At 31.4% G+C, this 12,642-nt stretch overlaps 3 protein-coding genes across 3 annotated transcripts; 2 read left to right on the plus strand and 1 right to left on the minus strand.

Moving 5' to 3' along the window:
• Positions 1–355: 355 nt before the first annotated feature.
• MONOS_5381 (uncharacterized protein) lies at positions 356–721 on the minus strand (the record flags this gene model as incomplete). Its single annotated transcript, XM_067875522.1, has 1 exon — positions 356–721. One exon carries the CDS (start codon positions 719–721, stop codon positions 356–358), a length of 366 nt encoding a protein of 121 aa, XP_067724605.1.
• Positions 722–2,311: 1,590 nt separating this feature from the next.
• Positions 2,312–2,598, plus strand: MONOS_5382 (uncharacterized protein; the record flags this gene model as incomplete). The annotated part of the gene is made up of 2 exons (XM_067875523.1): positions 2,312–2,417; positions 2,474–2,598. The coding sequence occupies 2 exons, from the start codon at positions 2,312–2,314 to the stop codon at positions 2,596–2,598; spliced, it is 231 nt and encodes a 76-aa protein (XP_067724606.1).
• A 563-nt stretch (positions 2,599–3,161) lies between these two features.
• MONOS_5383 (uncharacterized protein) lies at positions 3,162–3,563 on the plus strand (the record flags this gene model as incomplete). The annotated part of the gene is made up of 1 exon (XM_067875524.1): positions 3,162–3,563. The coding sequence occupies one exon, from the start codon at positions 3,162–3,164 to the stop codon at positions 3,561–3,563; it is 402 nt and encodes a 133-aa protein (XP_067724607.1).
• Positions 3,564–12,642: the final 9,079 nt, after the last annotated feature.

The following is a 12,642-nucleotide window of genomic DNA, read 5'->3' on the forward strand; positions in this document are numbered from 1 at the left end:
TAATGCATCTATATTCATTAAAATACAAGCTATGCTCTTTATGTACAAAAGGTTTTTTAAAATTTCATGATCAAACAATTCCCAATATAATTTAATTTTTCATCATGTGATTATGGGAAAGATTTTTGAAAAAATATTGTATCGTGCTTTTGTTTAATTTGAAAATATAAAATGGTGAATGGGAACATAACGTACTTTTAAAAAAGGCTTTCATTTTGAAATCTTCTAAAAGAAATACCAATAATACGTTATTATAAAACTATTTATGTGGTGAATGAAGAGATTTAAAAGTGTTTGAGAAAATAAAAATTCACAAAAAAATTATTTTTAAAAGACAATTGTGGGACAAAAATTTCTATGAATCCTCATACTCAGATGCAGATAAGCCATCTCCTGCTCCAAAACTGCTGCTGCTGCTGTCAGAATCAGTGTCATCCACTAGTGGGGTCATTGAATCATCATCTTCATCAGCATCACTTGATTCATCATCGTCTCCTTTATCAACTGTGGGAAGTGTGTTCATTATTTCTTTGACAAATTTTTTGAAAGTGTAATTCTTTGATGAATGAAACATGAAATTAGCAATGAAATCATCAATGAATTTGTCTTTTGCACCAGTTCTAGGCAAAAACGCACGAAACCTTGACCACAAACCCTCTATTCCATTTGTACAAACACCTGTAATTGGGTCAACAAAATGATATTTGTGACACACAGTCATATGAGTGAAGTTGAAATCATTTAGACAGTTGTAAGCACACCATTCATCACTATAAATTGTTGTCTTTGGTTTTATATTAGCTAAAATGACAGGCAATAAGGTTCTTCTGCTTCTGTTCTTCACGCGAATAATAAAAAATCTTCCTCCTCCATCTTCACGCTTTCTTTCTATTCCTCCAAAAAGCCAGACTTGTGCCTTTTTCCTTCCTTTATGAAATTTTCTTTTTCTCAATATAGCTTCGTCGACTTCCACGATATGACCCTCTCCCCCAATAGGTTCGAAATTTTCCATTATAATTTTTGAAGAAATAGATCTGCAATGTGAATACCAGAATCCAACTGTCTTTCTGTTAACATTAAGTAAAATGCTTGATTGAGATATGCACAATATTTGAGAAAAATACAGAAAAATATGAAGAAGTTTGTTAACTGGAATCTTTGAATATCGGAACGAAGTTCCATCAAAAATGCTTGTTGCCTTTCCACATTTATAACATCTAAATTGCCTCATTGTCTCCGATCTTGTATATATACGCATTTAATTTTTCATTTTAAACATCTTTTGAACTTATTTTGAAGAATGTTTTCAATAAGCCAATCGAAAGAACAAGAAAGTCTAAAGAAAGTCTTATTCATTTTGCTTATTTCTACGCTTGAATCATTCAAACAGGATGTCATAATGATGGAAATATTCAAAAAATAAAAAATTCATGATTTATATATATAACAAATACATCCAAAATGAAAATTTTTGTGCACAAAAAAATAAATTAAATTGTGGGTGTGATCAATTTTTATTTAAATTTCGGCATTTTTAAATCTCTTCATTCACCACATAAATAGTTTTATAATAACGTATTATTGATATTTCTTTTAGAAGATTTCAAAATGAAAGCCTTTTTTAAAAGTACGTTATGTTCCCTCTTACCTATAAAATATTTAAATAATCATGTTTTGAAATAATTTGTGGGTGGTCATTGAAATTTAAATTCTTTTGGAGTGTTGGCTGAAAAATTGTTCAAGTGAAAAAAAAAATATATTTTTTTTTCTCAAAGAGAAAATAAATCCGAAAGGTATCTGTTGATTAATATAAAATATTTATGTTGGAATTATTGAAATTGTAATTTTTATCACAAATAAATCACACTTGTTCATTTTTAGAAATTCATTTCAAAAACAATAATCTGTTTTGATTTTAGAAAATAAAAGAACTCGAATTACAAATCATTCTTACAAAATCATTTCGATACAAATGAACAATGAGACTTTGTTTGAACAGAAAAGCGGATGAATACAATAAAGCCGTTACCGAGGGTAGGATTGAGAAGAAAATTTAATCCACCAAGTGTGCTGGTTAATTTTTTTTTCTCATGTCGATTAATATATTGCATTCATCATGAAGGGAAATTGGACACGGTACCAATCCCTGTCGAAGAATATGAAGTAAGGAAGCGGCCGTGATTGCTGGTGCCTGCTGCGCAGGAGGAGCCTCTGAGTTTTGAACTGGTTCACTCTCAGGCTCCTCAGCCAGTTAATATTTAAAAAAAGGGAGGAGGAAAAGGATTCGGCTGGTACTTCCCAATTGAAGGAAATGCAAAACACATTGCCATCGGATGACGACGTCAACGAAACAACTGAACTTGATGTCAGTTCTGACTCAGACGAAGTGTCTCTGATGTCTGACAGTGACGATGAAGGTTTGCAATAAGATTTGTTTTTTTGAATATTGTTCAGGGACATATTTCTTTTGTAGTGGATATAGAAGAACATCAAAAGGAAGATTCATCTGATTTGGATGATCTGTTCGAGTTAGACGGGGACCCTTATGACATTGACCCGTTGGTTGAAAAAACCAAAAAGTCACTTCCTTCCTTATAAAAAGGAAAGGAAAATCGTAGTAAATGACAATTTGGAGAACAGCTTCGATTCTCAATTTTTTTAAAGACGAGGAGGAATACTTGTATATTCAAAAATTGAAGGACGATCGTTTTCATCTGCATTGTCGTGAAGCGAAGACGATGAAGTTTCTTTTCATTATGAAAGAAGCTTCGGATGAAGACTCTCCAAAGGACAGTCTTATGAACATAGCAACCAGGCTGTATGTTCAAGCGAAAAGGGATTAGAAATTGCATGTTTCGGTGACTTTGGGATTTGAAGAATCCCATTTTGTCCGATTCTTAACTGAATCGGCAAGTAGTCTTGAAAGTTTGAAATCTCCAAGTGGTTTTTCATTCAACTTTATTTTAGAAAATACGAAAGAATGGTGGGTGCGGTTCATGAAAGATGCAAATGAGAACGCTTGAAGTGGTGATAAATGTGGCTTTTCGGAGCATAACAATCCCTTGCATGCTCGAATAGATTATGAAAAGGATGAAAGTTGGAAAAAGCCTGAACAAAAGCCCCTAACTAATGAATTCAATTTCGTAGAAATACATTGTATAATGGCAAACTTTCTTACAGGCTCAAGAAGCATGTACACGTGGGTTAAGCACGGAAATGAATTCTTTATCAAAACAAATCTTGTTGGAACAAAAACAGTAGGAAAGGATAAACGCAGTGTTTATCCTCAGATTTCTGTGCAATGTGTTGTCGGCTGCAATTGGAATGTCGCTGTTCATCATCTGGCAAGGAGATGGATGAACATGGGAGAGAAGATCCCACCTGGCTTTGAAGTGAACCATCTGGATAGTGATTCAACAGCCCTTTATCTCACAATTGAAACACACGAAGAAAACGAACCACGAAAAAGATGTCATCGCTTTGCCAGACTAGGGGACAAAATGGAAGAGCCTCTTATATGTCCGCATTTAAGTTGTCCGTGTACATGGGAAGTAAAGCGCTAAGCAGGGATAAACAAATCAAACGGGAATAACAGAGTATTCAGTGCTTATTGAATAACTATTATTTTTTAAATTTGATTTTTTTATTTTCTTTAATTGGTGTTTCATATTTTTTATTGAACTTCTTTTTGTCACATCACTTGAGAATTTAAGACTGATGTATGAGGAATAAATATTATGATTTGGATGTTTTTGTATTTTAAGAAAAATTACACAAATATAGAAAAATAAAATATATAGTAACTATGTATTTTCATTGGGCTGAAGTGTTTCTGAGATGTAACATTTATGCTTTATGGAATATTGTGTCATATATGAAGAATTATATTGGCATAATTGATAAAGTGTAAATGTTACTGACAGGATACATTTGTGTTTTGTGAATATATGATAATATTATATACTTATATTTTTGATAGTCAAAAAAAATGTCCATCCAAATTATTTTTTTCTATATCAAAAGTGTGTATGGGCTATAAGGAGAAATGTTTGCGATCAGTAACATTTCCGCCCAAGGAATGCCTTCTTAATATATAAGTGACTGAATTGGTTATATTGACAGAGTCACATGTTGGAATAGCTTCACATATGATCGAGATGTTCTTTTGAGCAGTAATCGCCAAGTGTGTGTGAAAGTGTTCTTGGTCCATTTTTTTGTGTTGCTTTGCAGACAAAAAAATCTATTGTGGAACATTTATCTGTGGCGACATGTTGTGTGTGTTGTGTGTGTTGTGTTTCCCAAAGAGGGACAGATTCTCCTATTTATCCCAGGTATGTGTTGAAAAATTCGGGAAGGGTGGAAACCTTCAGTCAATCAGAATAACACATTTGGTAACACGTAATGGAGTGTTCGTACCAGGCCTTTCACCAAGAACACGGAGTGGATGTTGTGTAATGTCCATAGGAGTGAATGTTACCGGGTGGTAACATTTTTGCACCATGGACAAGAAAATTATTTGGGATAACTGTTTGGGGGAAAAAAGGAAAAAAACTTTGGCATGATCTCAAACAGTGTTAAATGCAGTCAAATCAAATGAATATTTGTAAACTTTTCTACAGACTGGAAAATTCTTCATATGCTGTTGAGAAGCAAAAAATTTGAAATGGGTTGTAATTATTGAAATCAGAACATTTTTCGGGGTTATTATTTTGAAAGATTGTCTGTCAATAGAAAGACATTTTGCAATTAAATGCAAAAATCATCTCCATCGTTTAAAAAACAAATTGTTTTACAAAATAAAATATAAATGATGATATATTTTATTAGCCTTTTCACTTTTGTGTGTAAATTTATTTTATATTCAAATGTCATTTTTGGTTTGAAGTTTTTGCACAGATTTCACATAAAATACCGGACATCGCACAAAATACCGGACAAGATCGATATCTCAATAACAGCAAGAAGAAAAACTCTGACAAATTTCCTCAAAATACATCTCATCAATACAAACTCACATGTCATACAAGACTTTTAAAATCGCTTCATTTGTACTCAAAAAAAATTATTTTTGAAATCTCGGAGAAATTTGATTTTGAATTTCTCCGGGAAATTAATAATAATTTTTTTTGAGTACAAATGAAGCGATTTTAAAAGTCTTGTATGACATGTGAGTTTGTATTGATGAGATGTATTTTGAGGAAATTTGTCAGAGTTTTTCTTCTTGCTGTTATTGAGATATCGATCTTGTCCGGTATTTTGTGCGATATCTGTATTTATCAATTATGTTTCAAAAATATTTTCACATATTGAAAAAAATTATAGACATGAAATAATAATTCAAGCTGATTAAAAATTTCCTTTTAAAAAAAAAAAAAAAAAAAAAAAAAAAAAAAAAAAAACTTTTTATTTTTTATTTTTTTGTTAAGAAAAATTGGGCAAATAAAGATAATTAAGCTGTTTAATAAAAATATTTTTCCCACAGAATTCATGCACCTCTTTTTATCGAAATTTGAGTCGACCATAAATTCAAAAATAACAACTTTAGCCAATAAAACATATGGGACAGAATTTTTCCATTTACGAAAAATTCCGTGTTTTGTTCCAAACTTCTTCCACTTATATATCACAATGAATGTTACATTATAATGCAATAAAAGAATTTTTGTGTTATCCATAATTAAAATATTATTCGAGTTTTATGAACGAACATCATATTTGTGGAAATAATAGGAGAGCATTTAAGAAAGGAGCGATAAGGATCACAGCATTATTAAAAAAATACGAAGAGAAAGGAAACAAACGAAATTGAATTGTTTTTACTGCTGATGAAAGTTAGTAATTATCTGTGAAATTGTGAACACTGTTATGACTAACATTGATGAAAAATGAATCATTCAAAAGGACATCAAAAGACGAACATACACTCTTGAGGAGCATAGAATTCTATCATTATTGATGATATATGAAAAAGAAAAAGAAGTTACGAAAGATAATAAAGAAGAAAGAAGAAATAACCTTATGAGCTGAATGAAAAATAAGGACAAAATATTGCATTGAGCATTTATATCGCATTAATCATTTAAGGACCGTTTTTGAAGACCAACCGCTAACATTTCGCGATGTTTAGGAGAGAGAAAGCTGACGGCTGAGATCGATTGCTTCAGAAAGAGAAAACATAGATGTTTTGCATTGGACATTTCGCACGTGCAAAGTTAGAAATTTTCATTCGGACATATGAATCTTGCAAAGCATTGATTAGTTCAATTTTAAGAAATCAGGCTAAATCTCATTCTTCAATAGTTACTCTATCTTCTTCTCTCTTTTTTGTTAATTCGATATCAATTTCGAAATTGACACAAGTGGAATCTGAAACGGAGATTTTCCCTCATTTTCTTGTGTAAATTTGTCTCCGTAATATCCATCTTAGAAGGAGAAGAGATACGGGCTCCGCATCTGGCGTCTCTTTTTGATATGCACGTGGAAGAAATTCCAAGCTTAGCAATGAGACAGAAGGCAGACATTTGGACGTGTGACGTGTGACATTTGCGCTGGCGAAAGGGTGAGTTCTGTTTCCTGGGACGACAAACAAAGAGATGCTGAAGCTGATTCAACATTCAAAGTGAGAATAACAGTGTAAGCTGAGGAGAGAAAGCTGCGAGTATCAGGCTAACAGATGCATTGACAAAACTGAGAAGTTATTGAGCATATTAATTGTTCCAGTTGCCAAAGTGAAGACAAAAAAGGTGATTATCTTTTCGTACAGATTGATACAAATTCACAAAATGCTGTTTGATAACGTTGTGTTTTCCTCTGTTCTATCAACTGGGTGTGTAGCGAACGCATTCGCAGAAGCGAGTTGTCCGAAATGAGAAGCCGAGTACTGCTGAGCGACCTATCATCGCTCGCTGACTGATTCCACATGCTCAACTCGCATATACTCTTGGGTGCCGAAAAGGAAGTGCATCACCCATTTCTGAACATGAGTGTGACAAAGCATATAACTGAAAAGAAAGCTCAGCAAAAAACGGAAAAAAAGAAGATTTTTGGAACTGCATATGCTTCTGCACCACATATTTTGCCAACTGTTTTTATCATTACCATTATCTTCTTCTTCTTGCTCCTCCTCCTCCTCCTCCTCCTCCTCCTCCTCCTCCTCCTCCTCCTCCTTCTTCTTCTTCTTCTTCTTCTTCTTCTTCTTTTTTTTTTTTTTTTTTTTTTTTTTTTTTTTTCTTCTTTGTCTTCTTCTTCTTCTTCTCTTTCTTCTCATCCAAAAGTTTCAAACAGATTATTTTCTACTCCTTTTAAACCTGAAAACAATATTTCTCTTCCTCCTCTCCCAAAAACTTGTTCATCTTCTTTTTCTTCTTCCTCTTCCTCTTCCTCCTCCTCCTCTTCTTCTTCTTCTCATTCTCCTTCTCCTTCTTCTTCCTCTTCCTCTTTTATCTCTTCAGCCAACACAGATAAATCAAATTTAAGTGAGTCTTCTATCTCTTTTATCGCTTCTGTCGAATCTTCTTCTTCTCATTCTTCTCCTTCTCACTCTTTTTGTTTTCCTTCTTCTTCTTCTTCTTCTTATAAAACTGCTCACATTCTGACATATGTGTGCATGCAAACAGAGGAATTTTTCATTGTGCGCATTCCAATCCATCTCATGAATGGATTGTTTGATAGAGATGAATTATATGAACATAACATCTCATTACTCCACTGTGAGGTCACTTTTGAATAATGCATTCGAAGTGATCAAGAGCAAATGATGGTAATTAAATTAGAGAAAAAAACATCCAATGAAACGAATGCAAAGATGATTACGTTGCACAGCGCTTCATAAGCAGAACGCAATGCACAACAAAACAAGCAAGCCGCACAAAGCGGTTTCTGCCTTCTCAACTTTCAATAGCCTCATTCACCATTCTCTCCTCCTCAATTAAGATGATATGTGTTTTGAGAGGTGTTACTGCAGAAAGCTCATCAACAGGCAACAAACGGATTTTGTAACAGGATTCTTCAATAGAATATAAATTCTTTCCATATTCTTGGAGAGTTGAAGAGCCATAGCGAGGTTGGTGCAAAAATTATCTGGTCACTTTCTCTTTGGATAGAACTCAAAGGATATTAGATATTAAGTCACAGAAGTGTGTTCAGACAGATACAGTATTTGATGAAGCATCGATGCTACTCAACGCTTCAAAAATTATGAAATAACATTTTGATATAGCAGAAAAGAAATTAAATTGGATGAGATTGGAATGCAATATCAGTAGTAACTCTTCAAATTATGCAAATGCATCTTATAAAATGAAATACCAAAGATAAAGTGAGAAGGTTGAAAATAGAGAAGGAAATGAGGAAGAGAGATAGAAAAAGAAACTGTTTAAGCGGCTAATCCTTTTGATGGACAAATAGAAGAAGAAAGAGAAGAAAAGCTTCAGCAACTTCTGGGAAGAGCAAAATGCAACGGGGAATTCATTTCTTCTCCTGATGGAGTGGTTGTGCTGTGGAATACAAACTACTTATTTGCGAATAACAATTTCATGGTATGAAAGAATCGTCTGAGGAAAGGCATGGATGAGAAGAAGATGGAGACAATAAGAGAATGAGAAAGAGAAAACAAAAGGAAATAGAGATCTATGAATTTTTGATGACGGTTGTTCGGTAGCAGGATGAATGACAGCAAACGAGGAAGATGAAGAGAAATGCAAAGAAGACAATTCGAACGAAGCACTGCTCTAAGAGAAAGAAAATGAGCGCATTTCATTTGAAGAGAATGTTAAAGAAGAAAAGTGAGAAAAGGAGAAAGAAAAGCTACTCAGTTTCACTTTCTCAATACTCTGAACAAAATGAAATGTCTCTCATCGTCTTTCTTAATGTCCATTACAGTTACAAAATTGCAGCTTTTGATGGAACAAATTATTCTTTCAGTCACATTTGGAATGATGAAAGAAACATATGCTCGTATTTTTCTATTTAACATGGGCCCTTTCAGGTTTCCGAGTATGAGAAATGAAAAGAAAAAGCAATTGCTTTTAATTCTATCAATGTTTAAGATTTTGTTTTAATATCCACAATAACAAGTGAAGCGAACAATTTTGAGTCACTATTGTCTCTTTTGACTTGACAATGCTTCACATTCTTATATAAATACTGCTTTTATTGGATGTCTTACAGATTCTCTACTGTTTTGAAAAGATAAAAATCAGAAAATGTTCATTATTTTATCAATTTTTGTATTTTAAAACCATTTGACTGTATCAATTATTTCCTTAAAAAAAACTTATGATTTGATTTTGGCACATTTTGTTTGATATCTGATACCCTTTATTCGTTTCTTTAATCCCATGATTAATTGCCAATCCAAATAATAATGAATTGTTATGCTGAAAAAGCGCGGTCGACGAAAAGTCGCCACGCGAGTCAAATTGACGATTATCTTCGTCAAATTGCTCCTGTGGATGCTGAAGGGTGTTTGTTTTCATTTTTATTTCACAGTTAAAAAGGAAAACCCTACCAATCAAAAATTGAGACTCATTTGAAAGGTTTGCTCAAAATTTTTATTCAAAAGATGTTAATACTTTGTGTATTAATTTACTGTTAATTATGTTTTCTGTTAATTTTTTTAATTGCAATGGGGAATTGTGAGCAAATTTGTTGTTGTGTTATTTTCTTCTTTAAACTTTTTTTCTATGATCATCAATCAATATTTTTGAATTCTTTATTTAACTCATTATTCTTTCAAGTCATTATTATTCAACAGTTGAAATATAAAAAATTTTTTGCAGTTAATAAATTTTTATCTTTATTTCATTGATACTTAAATGTTAAAAAATACATGATTTTTGTAATTGAATTACGATTTTTTCCAAATCCTTGTTTTCCATATTTTTTCACAATTTTCATTGATAATAATCAATTTTTTTATATTTTATAATTTTTCGTAAATTTTCCATTTATTTAACCCATTGCAATTAAAAAAAATTACAGAAACTGATTAACGTATATTATTCCTCATTTCAGACAAGTTAAGAAATATTTTGAAAAATCTGTCTCAACTCTACGCTTTGCTTGGTCGAAACGATAGAGTTTCTCTTCTCTCTGCGATTTCTTCTGAAATTCAACTTACAGAACTCAGAGAGAATGGCTGGCTGGTAACAAAAAATGAATATTATTACTCAAAAAATAAGCAAGCCAATAAAAGAAATGAGTCCCTGGCAGATATAGAGAGAAAAAAAAAGTTAATGATAAAAGTGTGCAAAATTTCTTTAATTATGTTTTTGTGTTTTGTTTTGACATATTAATATCTAGAAAAAGAACAATTTGAAAAGATAGAAGAATGGCTGGTAAAAAACAGCTCTGCCAGTTGCGAAAATGGAAGACAGCGAAAAAAAGGTTTATTTTTCGGAAATAATTATAATTTGTTTCATCTTTTGATAATTATGATTTTTTTTCAACAAATTATCAATCTATAAAAGGATTAAACCGTTCAAAAATGGCTCCTGCTGCTTCTTCCATTCATCCACAGCCTCAATTAATTGGAGGAGATGATTCGCCGATCGGTATTATCCAAAGCGAGCGGAGTGAGAAAGAAAATACTTCTTCATCTGAGCATTTCTTGGAGCATGGAGTTCTTCAACACTCCAACTCTTTCGAAAATAACAAAGATAAAAAAAAAATAATTAATGAATCAAAATTCAACAATATCAACAGAAAAATAAATAATAATTACAAAAACAATCAAAAAAAAGAAATTCAAATTCAAAAAATACATAATCACATCACTTTCACGTCTTCTTCCAATAATGAAAACACCTGCTTCGTTCAATCGCATTCTGGAATTCAAAAGGTTTGTGAAAAAGCAAATGTTGAAAAAAAAGAAAACGAAAATAGTAATTTTCTTTCAAAAAGAATATTTTCTTTAAATGAAAGGAGAATTATTGATAAAACGAAAAAAGAATTATTTGAAAACATGAATAAAGAAATTGATGTCAAAATGTCGAATTCGACATTTTGCAAAAAAACAAGAAATTTTATTAAATCAAAGAAAAGAACAGATTTGTGCGAAATCTGTGAAAGTGGAAAACATTTAGAAAAGAAAAAATTAGAAACAGAAAGAAACGGAAAAGAAATAGGCCAAAAAGAAAATGATGAATTGAATTTAATAATTCAGCATAAAAAAATGGCCCAACATCAAAGAAATTATTTTTATGAAAAGAAAGAAAAGCTGAAAAAAGATGAAGTGATTATTATCATGGATTTTAAAGAAAATTGGAGCTTGCCAATTTCAAATAATGAAACTGGTAAATCTTTCTTTAATAAAAAACAAATCTCTCATTTATGTTTTGTTGTTTATTATGTTGATTGTTTTGGAGCTTTACAAAAATGTTGTTTCAATTTTTTTTCTGAAATTTTATCTCATGATTATCGTTTTGTTTTGGAGTGTTTGAATAAGTTATTACGTTTCGATATTTTTTCGAATATTTTTTCTTTTCATTTTTTCTGTGATAATGGTCCTCATTTTCGTAATTCACAAATTTTTCATTCACTATTTTCTCCTAATTCTTTATTGTTTTTAAATAAACACTGCTCACTTTCATTCTTTGCCGAACACCATGGTAAGAATGATTGTGACAGTGAATTTGGTTATTTAACACAGTTATTGAACAATAATCTAGGAGATCGTACTTTAAATAATGTGTACGATCTAATAGATTTTTTTTGCTCACAGTGTAATTCTTATCTTTTTGGTGTTCATGATTCTAATTCTCCAATTTTTGTCTCTTCTTTTATATCTGATATATCTGATAATAATTCTATAGGGCGAATGGATGAAGTTTCAGATTCAAGCGAGCAGAAAGAAAAACAGAACAAGACAAAGCACTTCTTTTTGATGTTTGATCTTTAATTTTTATTTTTTTTTCCTAATGATTTTAATTGAACTTTTTTCTTAAATGTTTTCTTTTTCATTTTCTAGGCATGAAGAGTTACCGAATAAATGTTGGAATAAATTAATTATTAATGGAATGAAACAATACTTATTTTTCGAATCGAATGGCTTCAAAGTGCTTGCATCGCCGCTGAGTTGCAACGAAAAGGTTTGTATGAAAGAGTTATCATTCAAAATTGAAATGAATTTGGACGAGAAGAAAAGAAAAGTTTATAAAAGAGAGATTGAAAATAACAATGAATTTGAAGAAAATGAAAGTTTATATTTAAAGAAAAGGGTTAGAAATGTTCTGGAAAAAAGATTAGAGTTAATAAATACTTTTTCTTCATTGATTTTTTAAGAAATTTACAGAAACTGGCAGGTATGCTTTTTTTTCAGAACTCTTTTGTTATTTTAGTTAAATTTTCGATTTTTTAATTTTTTTTTTTTTTTCAATCGTTGAATCTTGAATTGTGAAAGAATTAGTTTATTCTTGCTTATCCGATGAAATTTGGAATCCAAATTGAGGACAAGACTGAATCCATCCTGTTATTGCTTTTATTGAACGATTATTGCAATAACTTGCAGGCTTTGGGTCCAGATTCAGTTTCCCAGGAGAATAAGCAATTTTTTCACTTTTTTAAAAGGTATGTTTTTTTTTTTTTTTTTTTTTTTTTAACAACCTTTTTGGAAATTATTTGAATTCTAGAATTTGAGAAAGG

This window comes from Monocercomonoides exilis (genome assembly GCF_001643675.1).
Source record: "Monocercomonoides exilis strain PA203 chromosome Unknown scaffold32-1190040, whole genome shotgun sequence".
Taxonomy (NCBI): domain Eukaryota; phylum Preaxostyla; order Oxymonadida; family Polymastigidae; genus Monocercomonoides; species Monocercomonoides exilis.